The 19544-nt window shown below is 43.3% G+C and overlaps 1 protein-coding gene across 1 annotated transcript; it reads right to left on the bottom strand.

Annotated features, from left to right (window-relative positions):
- Positions 1–274: 274 nt before the first annotated feature.
- LOC113105462 (cystathionine beta-synthase-like) lies at positions 275–19445 on the bottom strand. Its single transcript, XM_026266538.1, has 15 exons — positions 19315–19445; positions 16902–17157; positions 16450–16556; positions 15982–16116; positions 15601–15680; positions 14463–14667; positions 11161–11252; positions 10776–10901; positions 9997–10081; positions 9743–9848; positions 9391–9468; positions 8425–8559; positions 8152–8260; positions 7981–8065; positions 275–1089 (listed from the first exon to the last, which is right to left on the bottom strand). Exons 2-15 carry the CDS (start codon positions 17138–17140, stop codon positions 1004–1006), a joined length of 1668 nt encoding a protein of 555 aa, XP_026122323.1. The 5' UTR covers positions 17141–17157; positions 19315–19445; the 3' UTR covers positions 275–1003.
- Positions 19446–19544: the final 99 nt, after the last annotated feature.

Raw genomic sequence — 19544 nt, forward strand, 5'->3', positions numbered from 1 at the left:
AGTGAGGATGGGTGTCCAGGCCACCGGATGGGTGGTTTAATCTTTGGCAAGGTTTCGGCTCAGTCAGCAGCTTTTGTTGGAAACTTTTTGTCAGTGGACTGAAGCATGAACATAACTATTACAAGAGTGTGAGGTAAGAAAGGATATTTTATATCAAGTCTGGAGAAAAGATGCAAACTTCATTATCTAGCATGTATCAGTATCTTCCATAACTGTTTATGGCTTCCCTTACATTGTTTATTCTTTTACTGTGACAAATTCAATTAGGAGAGGATTTTTAAAATGGCATTTACTTTATTCTTTGTAATGTAACAACTTTTTTATATAATGCAATAAGAAGGCTAGAGTAATGGAAGCAAATTTATAAACAACATTAACTAAGTAAACTCAATTTGATCAACTACACCATCATCTACATCCATCAGAGGTGCCTACAACTACATGTGGTGACATATGTCAAATATTACTCACATTAAGCAACCAAAACGAAAATACAGAGTAAAATCACTTGTTTTGTGACAGACGCAGCTATAGCACTGAATACAGTGAGACACTGACTTTTTGTCAGCACTGTTTGTCCAAAATATGCAAGAAAACAAACCACAGTAATTGTCACATGGACTAAAACTAACAGTTTTGGAATAATACAAAGCAAAATACATATCAATGGCCAATAATGATTTCTATCCAGTAAAGTTAATTATTATTAAAACTGTAATTTTAGACCCTGTTCTGATGCCTTTAAACTTCATTGTAAATTTGTTAACATTAGTTAATAATTGCAATTGCAATAATTAGTTATTGGCTATGAAATCAGAAATATAATTTTAAGAAGCAGTGCCACCCAACCCTACTGCCCAAATTTAGCTGAATTAACCACATGACATCTATAGCTCTAATGTTATGATTCCTTGTAGTGCATCATATTCAGATTGAGGCAGGGCGTGCTCTAATGCCTTCAGTATTCATCTGTTGATTCTGACATCGATCTTTCTCTTTTCTCTCAAGCCGTCACAAAGTTGAGGAGATCGATGGCTGTCACTACTCCAAACACCATTTGCTTTTGAGTGGAAGATCCATCAGTTAGATCTGAAAAAATAGAGCAGCAAATTTAGCCAAACATCTCATCATCCTTTCATTGCTAAGTGTGTAGGAGATCAGGACAGTACAGTACAGTCTCAACTGAAAGAAACTTGAATTTACTGATCTTAAAATATATAATTGCCTTTGTTTTGTCTCAAGATGCACACCAGTAATGTTTTTTTTTTTTTTTAACCATGTTTAAAAAGGTTGCTTAAATGTCTTAATTGAACTCTGATCTAATCCTGGCTTAGTCTAAACCCCGTCTGTGAAACCGGCCCCAGTGTTCAATTAAGCAAAAATTCTACAAAAAAAAAAAAAAAAACACTAATAAAAATAAACAAACTCAATGGAGCTATCTCCTCAGCCCCGAAATTTAGTTGCTGGAGGCTCTCCTCTTTCTCCCTTTTTTCTCCCCCATAGTAGCTGTGATAAGTTTCCTACATTGCGCTTTTAGTAGCTCATCCAATAACAAAAATTAGATGATTTACACCAATATGTGATGTGGCTGCTGGGCAATCAGACCCTGGTAATAAATTATCCTCCACATTTCATCTAGCTATTGTATTCATTTTGTTTAGAAAATATATTCGTGGCAGGGTCTTGAACACAAGCCACAGTGTTTGAATATAATCAAAATGATTACAAGTAGTAACACTGAAACAGAATCTTTCTCAATGGAAGATTTTTTTTTTTAATGAAAGATTACAATGCTTTAATTTATCAAACATGGATGAATCATTCACACGAAGATCTCTAATAGTAATTTACAAAATACACTGTGTGAATTTTCATATCATGCCGACTTGATGAGAGTCAGCAGTTCTCAAAATGTATGAAAGAAAATATGATCAGTTGCCATATTTCAATACAATCTGTTGTTGAAAATGCTGATTTTGAAATTTTGGAATAACACAATTTCAAAATGAGTCATTTAAGTAATTAATGTTGAGAAAAACAGGGTATTGCTTTCACTTTAATTAGTTACACCTCACTATAGACAGTACAGTACAGGGACAACTAAAGCTAACCAACATCTACTATGATGAGAATAGACAACTACTGTCACTGTCTGCTATTCAAATGAGGATTCTCTCAGCTGCTCCTACTGCTGCTAAAAAAGTTGTCTTGAATCTATGGTTTGATTCATCTACCCCAGCTATGTCTACTTGAATGTCCCACTGTATCTGTTGGATATTGCTCTGCTTGAGTGTACCATGTGTGACGAGCACTCCCAGAGGAATCAGCGTCGCCCTGGAAACCAAACCAAAACACCTGCACGTCCTCGTCACCGGCTGATCGGTCACAGCTGCTCCCCATCAGCCAGCACATTGAAAAGCAGCACATGTTGCACTGAGAAGAGGTTCTCAAACAGAACGCAAAGCTGGACTAACCCCTCTCTCCTATCCCCACAGAAAGCAGCGAGTGACCGACAGCCCACACCCTTTGGAGCACGTCTGGACACCCACTTTCCCCTTGATTGGCACAGAGGAGCACGGAGAGCACACGGGGAGCACCAACCAGCGGAAAGCAGATCAGGACACTTCACCAGGCACCCTTCACTTTTCAATAAACCCACCCTCCGGGGCTTTTGATTTCACGTACCTCTTGTCGAGTGGTTTTTCACCCCGTGACAGTGGTGGAGAATGCGGGCAGAACAGTGAGGAATCACCGACAAGGTCACCGCCCCAACTCCTAATTTTTTTTTTGCTTTCTGTCAGCAGCACCACGGAAGGCGGCACGCGCGGCCCCGCGATGGAGGACGTCTTACAACGCCTCGCTGAGGTTAGCATCCGCCAGCAGCAAATAGCGGAACACCTCGCCACTCGCCTGGGCAGGACGGAGGATGAACTCGCCGCCGTCCGGGCGGCCGCGGCCCAGCGCGTTCCGCTACCTGAGCCTCGGGCACAAGCCACCCGTCTGCTGCCCAAGATGACGGCCGATGACGATGTGGAAGCCTTCCTTCAGGTCTTCGAAAACACTGCCCACCGAGAGGGATGGCCAGAGGACGAGTGGGCACGTGCGCTGGCACCCCTACTCACCGGTGAAGCACAGAGGGCTTACTTCTCGCTCTCCCTGACGAGTGCCGACAGTTATGTCGAAGTGAAGCGAGAGATCCTGGCGAGGCTGGGCCTCTCCCCTGTAAGTGCCGCCCAGCAGTTCCACGAGTGGGAATACAAGCCCCGGGTGCCAGCCCGTGCCCAGGCAGCCGAACTCAGCCGCCTCGCCCAGCACTGGCTGTTGGCAGGAAACCCCACACCAACACAGGTAGCGGAACGAGTGGTGGTCGATCGCCTCCTGCGCGCACTACCTCGCGCCCACCGACAGGCCGTCGGCATGAGGGACCCACGTGACGTCCGGGAACTAGTGGAGGCGATCGAGCTGGCGGATGCCGTTCATCCCAGCGGGGCAGGGGACCGGCTGCCGCCATTCCCCCGGAGGGTGGTCCAGGAGCGACGCCCGCTCGAAGGCACCACGCGACCCGTCAGCAGGCCGACGGTTCCCCCACCGCGAGATGAGCCCATGCCAAGTGCCGAACCACCGTCGCCTCCGCGAGCCTGGCTGGCAGGCTGCATCCTTCACCAACGGGTGCCGGCGGGAGCCCCCGAAGCAGATGTGAAGGTGGATGGAAGACGGTTCCGGGCCCTGTTGGACTCAGGCAGTGCGGTCACCCTCATCCAGGCGCGGCTGTGCGCCCCGCGAAGCGGCCGGAAAAACTTCCTACCGATTACCTGTGTGCATGGAGACACTCGTCAAGTACCGGCCCGTGAAATGGTCATTTCGTCCCCCCAAGGCACCTGGCCAGTGGAGGTAGGCCTGGTGAAGGACCTGCCGGTGGCCGTACTGCTTGGAAGGGATTGGCCCGGCTTCGAGAAGCTGCTGTCCGCCGCTACCCAGCCTGCCAGCCCCAAGGGGAACCGTCGAAGACCGAGGCGGCCGCCTGGACCCCGCCGCCGACCGGCCCTGCTCGTCTCCGACAGTGGGAGAGAAGGTGAGGCCCCCTCCCAATCTACTAATCTGTTTTATGATGTCTACCAAGAGGCCGCTGGAGGGGGCTCTTTCGCCAAGGAACAGCGGGAGGACGACCGACTCAAGCACTGTTGGAGCCAGGTGCGAGTCGTGGATGGAGAGGACGTCCTCCCCCGGCCCCACCCTCTCCCACATTTTGTCGTAGAGAATGGCCTGCTGTATTGTGTCGCCCAGCGTAGGGGGGAGGAGAAAAAGTTACTAGTTGTGCCTCGTGCCAAGACCGAGACCATTCTGGAGCTGGCCCATTCCCACCCCATGGCAGGACACCTCGCGGCAGCCAATACTGCCCAACGCATCCGCGACCGTTTCCATTGGCCGGGCCTGGACGCCGAGGTAAAGCGGTTCTGCCAGGCCTGCCCGACCTGTCAGGCCACGTCGCCCCGGACTCCTCCCCCCAGCCCGCTCATCCCGCTGCCTATCATCGAGGTGCCCTTCGAGCGGATTGGAATGGACATAGTGGGGCCGTTGCCGAAGTCTGCCCGAGGGCATGAGCACATCCTGGTCATCGTCGACTATGCCACCCGGTACCCAGAAGCAGTCCCCCTGCGGAAGGCCACCGCAAAGTCCATCGCCCAGGAGCTGTTTCTGCTGGCCAGCCGAGTCGGCCTCCCCTCAGAGATCCTGACTGACCAGGGAACCCCCTTTATGTCCCGGCTAATGGCTGACCTCTGCCGGCTGCTGCGGGTGAAGCAGTTGAGGACCACTGTTTATCACCCCCAGACTGATGGCCTCGTAGAGAGATTTAACCAGACCCTCAAGCAAATGCTCAGACGTGTGGCGGCGGAGGACAAGCGGGATTGGGACCTCATGATCCCCTACGTGCTCTTCGGGATCCGCGAAGTTCCCCAGGCCTCAACTGGCTTCACCCCCTTCGAGCTCCTGTTTGGCCGTCAACCCCGGGGCCTCTTGGACGTGGCCCGGGAAGCGTGGGAGCAGCAGCCGGCCCCGCATCGTACCGTCATCGAACATGTCCGGCAAATGAGGGAACGGATCGACCGAGTGATGCCGTTAGTCCGGGAACACCTCACCAGGGCCCAACAAGCGCAGCAACGTCATTATGACCGGACAGCCCAGCCACGGGAGTTCCAACCGGGAGACCGCGTCATGGTCCTGGTCCCCAGCTCCGCCTGCAAATTTCTGGCCTCCTGGAAGGGGCCCTACTCGGTCGTCGAGAGGGTTGGACCGGTCACTTACCGCCTGAGACAGCCGGGACGACGGCAGGCGGAGCAACTCTACCACGTCAACCTCCTCAAGAAATGGGTGGGGACCTGGGACCAAGTAGCTGCCCTAAGCCTCACCGAGCCCGTGGTTGTGGATATCAACCCCCACCTTTCGGCTGCCCAGAAGACGGAGCTGCAGCACCTGGTCAGTCAGTTCCAGGATGTGTTCTCCTCTCAGCCCGGGCAGACCAACGTGCTTCAACACCATATCCGGACGCCCCCAGGAGTCGTCGTTAGGCAACGGCCCTACCGAGTCCCGGAGGCTCGTCGGCAGGCTATTGAGGAAGAGGTCCAACAGATGCTAAAGTTGGGGGTAATAGAACCATCCCGGAGTCCGTGGTCCAGCCCCATTGTGATGGTCCCAAAGCCGGATGGCACCCTCCGCTTTTGTAACGACTTCCGCCGCCTGAACGAAGTCTCCGAATTCGACGGGTACCCCATGCCTCGGGTGGACGAACTGCTGGACCGGCTAGGAAGGGCCCGGTATATCAGCACCCTAGACCTAACCAAGGGCTATTGGCAGGTACCGCTCTCCGAGGCCGCCAAGCCGAAAACCGCCTTCTCCACCCCCAGTGGCCACTGGCAGTACCGGACCCTTCCCTTCGGCCTACATGGGGCCCCCGCGACGTTCCAGCGGATGATGGACATCCTCCTGCGGCCTCACCAAGCTTACGCGGCCGCCTACCTGGATGACGTCGTGGTCCACTCTGAGGCGTGGGACGAACATCTGGAGCGTCTGCGGAGGGTGCTCTCGGAGCTCCGGCGGGCTGGACTTACCGCCAACCCCCGAAAATGCCACCTAGCCCTCTCTGAGGCCAAGTACCTGGGCTATCAAGTCGGCCGAGGACTCATCCGGCCGCAAGACAAGAAAGTTGAGGCCATCCACGCCACACCAAGACCGGAGACAAAGACCCAGGTACGAGCCTTCTTGGGGTTGGCGGGTTATTATCGTTGTTTTATCCCCAACTTCTCCTCTTTAGCCGCCCCCCTGACAGACCTGACCAGGAAGGGGCAGCCGGAGAAAGTATGCTGGACCCCGTCGGCGGAAGAAGCCTTCTCCCAGGTGAAAGCAGCACTCACGTCCTCGCCGGTACTCCGCGCCCCGGACTTTAGCTGCCCCTTCCTGCTGCAGACGGATGCTTCCGACACAGGACTAGGAGCGGTCCTTTCCCAAATTCAGGAAGGTGAGGAGCATCCGATCATCTACATCAGCAGGAAGCTGTCCCCCGCCGAGAGGAAATACGCCGCTGTGGAGAAGGAAGCCCTGGCCATCAGGTGGGCAGTCCTGGAGCTCCGGTACTACCTCCTGGGCCGCAAGTTCACCCTGGTAACCGACCACGCGCCCCTACAGTGGATGGCCCGCGCCAAGGTGACTCGCTGGTTCCTAGCGCTCCAGGACTTCCACTTCGAAGTCCGCCATCGAGCTGGGGCCGCCAACGCGAACGCCGATGGCCTCTCCCGGATCTGGACAGCTTATGCAGGTCTGTCAGGGGTCATTCCCCACCCTCCCCTAATCTCACCCCTACTTTCTACATGTCTTCGCAGGACCAGAACGACGCTTAGGGGGGGGGGGATGTGACGAGCACTCCCAGAGGAATCAGCGTCGCCCTGGAAACCAAACCAAAACACCTGCACGTCCTCGTCACCGGCTGATCGGTCACAGCTGCTCCCCATCAGCCAGCACATTGAAAAGCAGCACATGTTGCACTGAGAAGAGGTTCTCAAACAGAACGCAAAGCTGGACTAACCCCTCTCTCCTATCCCCACAGAAAGCAGCGAGTGACCGACAGCCCACACCCTTTGGAGCACGTCTGGACACCCACTTTCCCCTTGATTGGCACAGAGGAGCACGGAGAGCACACGGGGAGCACCAACCAGCGGAAAGCAGATCAGGACACTTCACCAGGCACCCTTCACTTTTCAATAAACCCACCCTCCGGGGCTTTTGATTTCACGTACCTCTTGTCGAGTGGTTCTTCACCCCGTGACACATGGCTAAAGTGCACAGCACCACCAGAAGGACAAGACAATACTGGTCAGACCTTGTTGAGACTTTACTGGATCTTTTGAGATCTAAAGTTCTACATGTACTCATCTGTAGTTTGGTCATAAGTTTTATCTTTTCTGTCAAATAATTTTTAATTTTCTTTATGTAATTTTATAGATTGATTACAAAAATTTACTTTACCTTTTTTAAAATCTCCTTATCTTATGACTTTGAGCAGATATTGGGCTTTATTGTATAAAGTTATCTTTTAAAATGTGTTATAAAAAAAAAAAACTACAAATGAAAACGGAGGGCTATAAATACATGGGGTAAAACAAGGCAATAAACAAGACACAGGACCAAAAGAAGGAGAAACACATAACAACATACAGTACAAGTTATCAAAACATCACTTTTCACATTAACTCTTGAATTTATAAACTGAATTCTATTCCTATGTCAACTTTGTGCCATGCTAAACCGTTCTAAGTGGACCTCAAAGATAAATAAAGCATATATGATATTGCCCTTAGAAGGACTTTTTTGGACTTTAGTTTTCCTACATCTGAATTTTCCTTGCATACATAGCTAATGTGCTTTTGTAGAACAATTGAGAGCACATTATCAGGTCAAGGGCTTCAATATGTCAGATTTAACACTCACACTGAATCTGCTCATGGACCACAAGGGCAAAATGATCCGTTTCTAAGATCCGAGACAGCTTTCCCAGATTGTCAGTTAGACGAATCTAAAACAGGCAAAATGGAGGAAGTGATGTCAGATTGAGTGAGTGAGCTCAAACTATCCTTTCTGTAAGACCTGCGCTAGGCTCACCTGCTTGAACTGTTTGTAGAGCACTTTGCTGACAGGGTCAGAGGGCTTGACTTTTCCTGCAAGCACAGAAGCAAGCATGTTTCCCAGGGTCACCATTCCCAGAATCAGTCTGCAGAGTAAGCCAAACACAACTGCATTCCTCTGCTCACTTTTAATCATGTTCAATTACAAAGACAGTATAGCTTTAATACAGTAAGTGCTGATGACAATTACAGTGAGATTATCACCCTTTTAATGCTGATTAAAATTTTCTTTGTTGCATGTATTGCTCACCCAGATTCATCTACGACAGGTGCCTGGTCAAAGCCCTTTTCTTTCAAGATTTTGATGGTTTTTTGGCATGTGACTGTGGGCAGCACAGTTAGTGGAGCACAAAGGTTTAGACTTTGTAATTTCAGATTCCACCACCTGGAAGGAATTGAATGAAGGAAGAATAAAAATTAAGAATGGACACAGAACCGAAAATGAGAGGCTGCCCAGGTTCTTAATACCTGCAAATTGTATTAATGTTCAATATTGGAATATATATTTAACATAAAGGAAAATTAGGTTAGCTTTCACCACATGAGGTTGTCATATTTACAGTATGTGTGAAAAGTTAAAATATGAAAATGTATGAACAGTGTTTTCCACAGAGTTGTTTCAAAAAACTAGCTAAAAACCCTTTTAAATGATTATTTTTTAAATATATATGTGTATCATCAAGATTAAAATTTCAGCATCTGCTGCCCAATATCATGGCTTAAATGTTGTGCTGTTACATTAATTGTTTTGCAGTTTTAATAATTGTTTTAATGTTTGCATTTTGCTGGATAGCTTATAAAATGACAATCTGCATTGTGACAACTTTCCCCAAACACTCTTAAAATTTTCAAAATTGGAGTTTCACAGTGATGCCATAAAATAACTATTTTGGAAACTTTTAGCGATAGGTTAAAAAATAACTTAGTACGAAGAATATATATCCACTATATAGAACCTTTTGTGCAATGGAAAGTTGTTAAAGGTTCTTCATCGAACTAAATGCCAATAACAAACCTTCATTTTTAAGAATGTACAGTGTGACAATGTCCTGTTTTTATGTTGCTTTAAGATTTATGCCTACATAGAAATTTACTTCTAAAATGAAATGTACCTTATTAAATACCAAATAAATAAATTACCAATACAAGTGTGACAGATAGTGCCAGTCTCCTGTATCACACTAAATCTTAAGTGACAAAATTATCATCTGCTCACCAGGGTTTATTCACCATAATGTCTTCGACTCTCAGAAAGCCCTTCTGGAACATCCACTTGTCACTCAAGAACTTCGACCTTAAATTAAAGAGCAAATTTTAAACACAAAATGATGACTAACATCCATTGCTTCTGACTGAACCAAGCTTTTGTAAAGCCAGCTCTCTTTGTGGAAAATAGCCAAAATCAAGTGTGAGAAAATATTTTATATTCATGCATTTGGTAGATGCTTTCAACAAAAGCTGCTTACGGTGCATTAAAGAATACATTTTATTATTTTGTGTTCCCTGGAAAAACTGAAGCCGAATAAGCTTGCAGCCAAATCTTGTGCATCTCTCTAATTTCTCCTTACATGTAGTTGCGAATGGAATCTGGCAGAATCACGACACAGCGCTGTCCCTCCTTTAGCTCTTTGGCTAACTTTACTGCAGCTGCCATGGCAGTGCCTGAGCTCCCCCCTGACAACAAATACAAAAGATGTGGTATATACTTACAAAAATCTACTACAATCATGATATTACTTTTCACAGACATTAAGCCGCAATTTAAGATATTATAGATATTATTTAAGTTAGAGAGCATGTTAATAAAGAATAATGTGCTTACCACATAACAGCCCTTCATCTCTTATAAGCATTCGGGCCATAGCAAATGATTCATCATCTTTGGATTTGTACCATTTGTCAACCAACTGAAATAGAAACACAATGTGTTTGATTTGTACATAAACTGCCTGCTGTCGACCAATCACAGTAAACCAAAACTATACTTCAACTGCCATCTAGAGGAAAAAAACTAAATAGCAATATCAGGATGTATAACATCAGAACAAAAAACAAAACAACCAAACCAAAACACCCTTAACAGTATCATTTATTTTAGAAAAATATTTACTTTTTAGCCTACTTTATCATATTTGATACACGAGGTTCAAAATTCTCTAAATGATCAACATGATCAAACCTTTGCTGAAAAGCCTCTTGCACACAATCTACAACATGCCTACTGTCCTCTGATAGCTAGACTACCCTTTTTTATCAAGTTAAAGGCTTTTTTTAAATATATAATTGTACAAACGTCCTCCTTCAGAACATGGTTCATGTGCCTTCTTTTTTCTGTGAAATATTTTCATATTATTTTTAAGTAAATGTGAGAATAACTTTGATATTGTTAGTGAAATTTCAAGATGAACACTTACTGGACTGAAGCAACTAAGGTTTACTTTATTATCCAAACATAATTTAAACAAATAAATGTTTAAATGTGTGAGCTAAAGAGTCCTATCACATGCATTTTAAGGACTATCATATCCTATTATAATATCCTATCATATTAAGGACATTAGACATATATTTCAACCTGCAGGCTTATGTAGAGTCACTCACAGATCTATCCAAGACGGTGGGTATAAAGTCATATCCGATGCCCTCCACCTCATACTGGGTTTTGTCCGTCCGGTTCAGCTCATCAGGCTCAGCGAGGATCGAGCCCTCTGGGTCCACCGCAACAATCTACCAAAACAAGTCTCATTTTCAGTGTTGCCTAGTTACTTAATGCCTGAGTGACTAATACAACTGCAGCTTATATGATTTTATTACAATTCAACATTATGTGGTTTACTCTTCCAGTTATTACTATATATCCAGTTTACTCTTCCATTATTGTCTTTCTGGGTGAAATGTTAAGATGACGATAAAATGAAATGGTACTCTGAGGTTTTAATTTCACAAAATTGCTGTTCATCAGATCTTAGGGACAATCAGTGTCTACCTTAATATTTGGGCATTTCTCCTTCAGTTTGCGGGCAACGCCGGTAATAGTGCCTCCTGTGCCGGCTCCTGCCACCAGCATATCCAATTTACCTGTGGTGTGTTGAGTGAGAGTTGAAGGAATAGTTAACAAAAGAATAAAAATGTACTCACCATGACAACAGATCTTGAGAAATTTTGGAAATCTTGACATCCTCGGCATTGGACTCTTTCTACAATGACTTCATCCTAGAGAATTAGTTAATTACAGACCGAGCTCAAATCTTAAAGGGTTAGTTCACCCAATAATCAAAATTATGTCATTAATAATTCACCCTATGTCGTTCCAAACCCGTGAGACCTCCGTTCATCTTCAGAACACAGTTTAAGATTTTTAAGATTTAGTCCGAGAGCTTTCTGTTCCTCCATTGAAACTGTGTGCACGGTATACTGTCCATGTCCAGAAAAGGTAAGAAAAACATAATCAAAGTAGTCTATGTGACATCAAAGGGTCAGTTAGATTTTTTTTTAAGCATCAAAAATATATTTGGGTCCAAAAATTGCAAAAACTACAACTTTATTCAGCATTGTCTTCTCTTCCGGGTCTATTTGAGATTTTTTTAAAACACTGCAGTTTAGTGATATCCGGTTCGCGAACGAATCATTCGATGTAACCGGATCTTTTTGAAACAGTTCTCCAAATCGAACTGAATCGTTTGAAACGGTTCGCGTCTCCAATAAGCATTAATCCACAGATGAATTAAGCTGTTAACTTTTTTTAAGGTGGCTGACACTCCCTCTGAGTTAAAATAAACCAATATCCCAGAGTAATTCATTTACTCAAACAGTACACTGACTGAACTGATGTGAAGAGAGAACTGAAGATGAACAGCGAGCCGAGCCAGATAACGAACGAAAGATTGACTCGTTTTCGAGTCAAGAACTGGTTCTGTCAGACACAAGGAGCTGATGATACTGCCTATGTGCGATTCAGCGTGAAGCAGACTGATACACAGACCTTCTGAACTGAACTAATTCTTTTGGTGATTGATTCTGAACTGATTCTGTGCTAGTGTTATGAGCCAGATAAACTAAAGGCTTGATGAATCAAGGGCAGTCATCGGAAATAACGTCATTACGTCGAGCACAAAAGAACTGGCTAACCGTTTTCTTCAAACGGTTTATTGAATCGACCTGTTCGAAAGAACTACAGGTGATCCGAAAACCAATGCAACCGGTTCTTGACTCGTGAACGAGTCAGTCTATTGTTCATTATCTGGCTTGGCTCGTGTTCATCTTCAGTGATGTAATACAAAATTTCTCCAAATCTGTTCCCATGAAAAAAACTCTGTCTTGGATGGCTGAGGGGGAGTATATTTTCAGCAATTTTCCTTTTTGGGTCAACTATTCCTTTTAAGGGGTCGTATGACGTTGCTAAAAAAAAATTATTTTATGTATTTGTTATAATGAAATGTGTCTTTCATTAGTTTCTCCTCTATGCCCGCCTTTCTGAAACGCATAGATTTTCACAAAGCTCATTGTTCTGAAAAGCGAGGTGTGCTCTGATTGGCCAGCTATCCATTGTGTTGTGATTGGCCGAATACCTTAAGCATGTGATGGATATGTTATATGGCACTTATGGCGATTATCATTACTTACACTGTCTTTTTAAAAATAAAACTATGTCTGCATTTGTGATTGGAGAAACAACAAGCGCTACTTTACACTGCTTAAAACTCGCGTTTGAATCATCAGTGGCAAATCTTTAAATATGAATATGTACTTACAGGCTGTGAGTCAGCATTATTCATCAGAACACCGGCATTGTAGGCTACTCTCCCAGGAAACAGTCAGGAAACAGTAAAATCCACTGCACACCTGAATATTTGGTTTGAACTGTTCTGGAACAGTGTTGTAAATACAACTTAACCACTGATTTCTAGTTGTGTCCTAAGTCAACTCAAGGCTGCTCTATGTGGCGGGCCGTTATTACACTCTCCTGATTTTTCTCTCCCTTTTCTGTTGCAGACAGACGCGTCGGACAGGGGGCTGGGGGCGGTCCTGTCCCAGGACATAGACGGGGAGGAACGGCCGGTGCTGTACATTAGCCGCGAGCTCTCAAAGAGAGAGGCTAGGTACAGCACCATTGAGAAAGAATGCCTGGCCATCAGGTGGGCCGTCCTCACCCTCTGCTACTATCTCCTGGGACGGGAGTTCACCCTCTGTTCGGACCACGCTCCGCTGCAGTGGCTCCACCGCATGAAGGATACCAACGCGCGGATCACTCGTTGGTATCTAGCTCTTCAGCCTTTTAAATTCAAGGTGGTCCACAGGCCGGGTGTTCAGATGGCCGTGGCCGACTTCCTCTCCAGGAATGGGGGGGGGGGGGGCTGCAGGCCAGACGGCTCCCCGGCCTGAGTCGGGCGGTGGGGGTATGTGGCAGGGGGGGCGTGGTTTAGCGAAGTCTGCAGCGGGAGAGAGGATCAGGAGACGAGCGGTAAAGTGAGTGGTTTGGGCAGAAATTATCACCTGTTTCTTGTTCTAGTAATTGGCGTGGAGAGGGTATAAAACGCCAGGAGAGACGGAAGCAAGTGAGAGAGAGTCGGACTGCTGACGAGAACCGGAACCGGAAACCGGAAAAAGGAAAACGGAAATAGCGCGTGAACGTGGCAGAATAAAAGTCACCGTCTGGTGCTAGACTTTTGAGTTGTTTTTTATTAAATAAAGATACGTCAGCAGTCCAGCCGACCCCTTGTCCTCTTCCTTGCCCACACGAACTCACTACACACAGTTTTCGACTGCCTAACACAACACAAAGTACCGATAAGAATACCGTTAAAGTACCGGACCGTTAAGCAGTATCGGTAAGATTAGTAATACAGTTAAAACCTTAACGATACCCATCCCTACCCACAACATGGAGGTGGCAGCAGCAACAACAATGCTACAGCAAGAATAAAAGTTACACCTTCTTTCTTTGCGTGAACATTTGGGCGGTGTTATGCAAATCTTCCCACAAAGTGACGTAGACGTGGGGGCATGTTAAAATGAGGCATTTTAGGAGGGTGTGGGCGAGTTTATAATGAACTATAATCAAGAATATCTTTTTGGGTTTGAGACTTTAGTCTTTGCAACTTTAGGGGTCTTATCTATTCACAAACAGCTTGTAACAATACAAAGAGAAAGGTAAATATGAAATCGCATCATATGACCCCTTTAATATTACGGACAACACAAGGCTTTGAAACTGAGAAGAAGATATGTAAAAAGATAGGAGAACAAAGACAAAAAGAGAAATTAAGAGAGAAACAACACAATTACTACCATCACATTGCTCCAGAATCTCCTCAGCAGTGGTGTCATAATGAGCCAGGGGGTTGCTGGGATTGCGATATTGGTCCAGGATGTGTGAGTTAGGAATCTCATTCTTCAAGCGCCAAGCTACACCCACATGGGACTCTGGGGAGTCAAACCGTGCACTGGTGGGAGTACGGACAATCTCAGCTCCCAAAGCTCTCAAGACATCAACCTATGAAGTAGTGGTTAAATGATTTCTGGTTTGATGATAAATCATGATAAAATGAGTAAAATTTTGTATTAACATTTCATATTTTAATTATAATTAAAACCATATTCGATTACCGCGATTTAAACAACTCAGGATAAATAAATACTGTCCAGCATTAAGCACAGTTTTAAGTAACACATGCGAATGTGCGAACAGCACACAGAGCAGTTTCGTTTTGTGTGTAAACATGGTGGGAAGCTGTGAGGTTTTGGGAGTTGAGGGAATTATACAAATGTATATATGAACAAATTATATGTAAGTATGTTACTCTGAAGGTTCTGACTGTCTTCAGAAAAGATTTGATGGCATTTTGTTTTTATCTTAACTCGATGTAATACCTAATAAAATAGTGTTCGTTGTCCATGGAGGTTATGGGAAACAGCTCTAATTCAGCTGTTCCATTAGCGCCACCTACTGACAGATGGAGCAGATAAAATACTTATGATAATTTTTTAATCATTTACCATTTTGACTTAACCCTTTTCTTTATTTAAAGGCTGAAATGTGTGGGTTAACATTTTATGAAACTTTTTCAAAGCTTTATTTGAACATTTCATACATGCTATTAGATACACTTTTGTCAGTCATGTTGTCATTTAAAATCCGAACATAATTGGTAATGTTATTGTTTTCGTGTTTATGCAAACAAAAAGTAATTTTATATACTGTTTGTTGATTTTAAATTCAAAACTATTTATGTGTCAGTAATTTTTGAACATTACCAGCACATCTGAACAAAACTCTGATAATACTGATAATCATCCTAATTTAGTTCACTGTTATCATGATAAGAAATGTTCATACCATTTACATCACTACTAAGGAAAGAGACTCTTGTTTAACATACTTGATAGGCTATCAAATCCCATTTGATATAATTGGAATGAATCTTACCTTTTCCAAGCTCATTTTCTCAGGCATAACAATTATGCAGCGATAACCCTTCACTGCTGCAGCCAGTGCAAGACCAATACCTGCATAGAGTGCACATAACTTAACCTTTCAGACCTTTTTTTCCCCACTGGGAAAAAGTGAATTTACCCACTTGTTTATTTCCATTCTAGAAACGTTCACTACAACACACTTTTAACCATATTTAGAGCGATTCTAACCATATTTATGAACTGGGTTTTAAACAGAATGTGAACTAGCATTGAAGGTTTTGAGAAAAACAAACTGTAAACTGTAACAATGAACAATGAAACAAGAATGTAAAAAAAAAAAAAAAAAAAAAAAAATCAACAAAATCAGTCAACATCAGTCCTATTTGATTACCTGTATTTCCAGAGGTGGGCTCTATAATGGTGTCTCCAGGTTTGAGGATGCCTTCCCTTTCTGCGTCCTCCACCATACGCAGACTGATACGGTCCTTCACACTACCACCAGCATTAAAGAACTCACACTTAGCCACTGCAGACACACATACATACGTAACTTGAGATCATTTATATAAATGCCTTTCTTTCACCCATTTTATAGATTTATATATAACATTAAGGGAAGTCGTGGCCTAATAGTTAGAGACATGTCACGTCACTTTAAAGCAACACAGCAGGTGATAACTACTTCAAAGGATTTAGGCTCAATACTTGCTTTATATTTCAAATTCTTTTAAAGATTTTTTTTTATCTTTCACGGCAGACTTTTTTATTTCTAATGCACCTTCTGTGGTAAAATGATTTTGACTTTTAGTGTTATTTATTTAGAACTGTTCAAAAGTACTAATGTGAATGAATCACTTACAAAGTTCACATTTTAGTCCAAAGGTCTTGGAGATCTTGTTTATGTGAACCAGTGGTGTGTCTCCAATCATGTCCAGGATGTTGGGTAGAATCTTCTCAGCTTTTGTCCTGCAGTGTGGTTAAAGGAGGACAAAATAAATACACATAACAGTATATTGGGGGACAGAAAGCTATAGTTACAATTATAGTTGTAGTTACAAAGGTCATTTTGTGACAATGTAAAAAAATAAATAAATAACACATAAAAATAACAAAGAATTGATAGGATCATTTGATGGTTGTTGTTTGTTATTGCTGCATAGTCATGTGAGTGACATCCCCGAGAAGGACACAGAAGTGCTCTTTCGGTGGGCTCAGCTTTCTAAGCATGAGCCATTTCCCTGTCACTTGATTTAAAGTATGTTGTGATTTTTGGTCAGAATTACAAAGCGAGTGATCATTAAGCATTATCACCTGGGGAAGTATTTGTGAGGGGAATTTTCAAGAGACATTCCTGGTTTCCAGGTACATCTACTTGGCAGGTCCGGACGAATCCATTTTGGATCAGTGGCTTCAGTTTCTCTATTTAGCTGCAGAGGTCTGTCTACATCATCTGAAACCAACTTCTCAACGCCATTCCTACCAGTGGTCTTCTTGCCAGCAAAAGGGCAGGCAGGACTGTCGTTCTCTTTGTTCGCCGGAACTGAAGGCATGTTTCCTCTATAGATCTCTGTAAAGTGTAGCACGAATAAATCAGGTTTCAGATTTGTAGGTCTTCAGAAATTAAATAATTAAAGTGAGTGATTTTGTCTTTTTTTCTTTTGGATTAACATTTAAGACAAACAGCAGTTGGTAAATAAACTGCAATCACTTTAAGACATAATGCATGAATCCAATATAATTATAGGCCTACACATCCAATTTCTTTCTCAACTGTTATATCTTTACATGAGGCATAACTGACTGTTTTCGATTATACTTGTCAAGACAGGTATTTTAACACAATTTTGTCAGTTCATGTGAAAGAAGACATGAAATAGAACTTAATTTGGGGCTTGCGCATTATAGGACAGCATCATCCATTTAGTGAAATGTCCACAAATAGATTATGAAGCTGGAATACTTCTAGGCTGCTCTTTACTCATTCCAAACTATGACTAAAAGATAAAAGCCCACAATGATACAGTGTAAAATACACAGAATTAACAATATAAGATAATACGCCCTGTGACCAACTAAAATGTATGATAATCTTCACAAATGAACATAACTTTGATCTATTTTGAAACCTTAATACAAGTAAAAAGCTAAAAGTAAGTTTTATGCTACATTACAGTCACATGGCTTACTCAGTTAAGCTCTTTCAATCTTTATTCAAAATTAGTAACTAGCAGCTGTGCATAAAGAAGTTGGCTACCTGTGTCACGTCATTTACTTGAACAGGGTTCATCACCTATTTGGGAAATGGCCATGTGTTGGCATGCCATCTGATTGGCTGGAATGAGGGCGTCTGCCGATCGCCCTACTATCAGAAAATATCAAATAAAATCATAAGGATGCATTACTTGTGTATTTTTAGTTGTAGAATAAAATTTGAAAATAACTTGCACTTTTGTTAGGCACAGACCTTATTACAGGCATTTAACCCAAAACAAATGTAAAAACCCAATGAATTAAGGACAATGGAAGACTAAGTGCTAAAAATGGTTGTTTACGGGTCTGCAGCATTCCAGTCTCACTTCAACATTAACACAATGACATGGGAAGCCATGACAATTCCAGCCTTTAGGTGGTATAAATGCCAAATCTAACTTCTTAAATACACCAACCTTAACCATCAGGTTAATTCCAGAGTATGAGAACCATTAATAGATAACATAACAAGCCAAGCATAAAACACACCAGCTGTTGCGCCTCACCAACATAACAAGCATGGCTGACTGCTTTAATGTGAAATGACTACAATGGTCTGTGTATATAGAAATAACAAGACTGAGATGGAGTTATTCTCACAAAAGACAAAATTGCATTAATTTTCAGTTCCTGGGTATTTTAAAAAATTTTAACCACTAAGCCTTGTATTTGTTGCAATAAATATCAAATTATTATCTGAAAGCAAAGCAAAGAGAGAGATAGATAGATAGATAGATAGATAGATAGATAGATAGATAGATAGATAGATAGATAGATAGATAGATAGATATTACAAAATTATAATACTAAATTCTACTGCATGAGTGGTAACTCTTCAGGACCAGGGCTGCCAAGTCTGCAGTACCCCGACAAGTGACAGTACACAGATTAGATTGAAAGGTCTCGAAGTTTTCAGTCAGTAAACTGTACACTATGTTTTAATGGAAATATGACTCAGATGCGGTAGATTCCAATATTTACGACATTATATTGGACGTATTGTGGTGTATTTGACACACCGGTCAACCCAGTCAGGACGCAAGAGTCAGGCTTCCAGAAGTATGGGGAAGTGGAACCATGTGCTCCAAAAACACTTTTATCTAAAAACTTTCATTCACACCATATTCAGGCAGAGTTTCCTGTATATCTTTTTCCGCGAAACACTTACTGAAACTTGCAGAAATATTCTTTATAGAGCACGTGGCAACAATCCATGTACCTGTAAATCACAACCTCGTGCTGTTTTAGACTTTTGTAAATGTGATTATATCAGTCAGTCATCAAAATGTCATTTCACATCGCTTTCTGTGAATTCGGTTTTAGTTGCAGTTAATTCCAGCGGTTTTGATGAAATTGAAGTTTAGCATCCAAAGCAGCAAAATATTTTTATATAATAAATATATTTATATTTCTTTCTCAAATATATTGGTGATCGCATAATGCAACGTCCATTACAGATATTCAACACATTTACCTTGTCGATAAGCGCCGATCGTCCACGTTAACAGCTGTGCATACAGAAGTACCTGTTGTCACGTCATTAACATGAACGGGGTTCATCGCTTATTTAGGAAATGGTCGTGTGTTGGCACGCAATCTGATTGGCTGGAACGAGGGCGTCTGCCGATCACTTTCCTATCTGAAGTTGGGAATTGTCCCAACATTTTTTTTTATTTTTGGTAAAAAAAAAAAAAAAAATCTGCT

The sequence above is a fragment of the Carassius auratus genome, chromosome 1, assembly GCF_003368295.1.
Source record: "Carassius auratus strain Wakin chromosome 1, ASM336829v1, whole genome shotgun sequence".
Taxonomy (NCBI): domain Eukaryota; kingdom Metazoa; phylum Chordata; class Actinopteri; order Cypriniformes; family Cyprinidae; genus Carassius; species Carassius auratus.

What these genes read in the sequence shown, in the direction of transcription:
- LOC113105462 (XM_026266538.1), bottom strand. Translation starts at nt 17,140, where the DNA reads ATGCCTTCAGTTCCGGCGAACAAAGAGAACGACAGTCCTGCCTGCCCT. An exon ending in AGAAAATGAGCTTGGAAAAG is followed by an intron (nt 14,668 to 15,600) that starts GTAAGATTCATT and finishes ACTACTTCATAG; the next exon opens with GTTGATGTCTTGAGAGCTTT. An exon ending in AGATGAAGGGCTGTTATGTG is followed by an intron (nt 9,849 to 9,996) that starts GTAAGCACATTA and finishes ATTTGTTGTCAG; the next exon opens with GGGGGAGCTCAGGCACTGCC.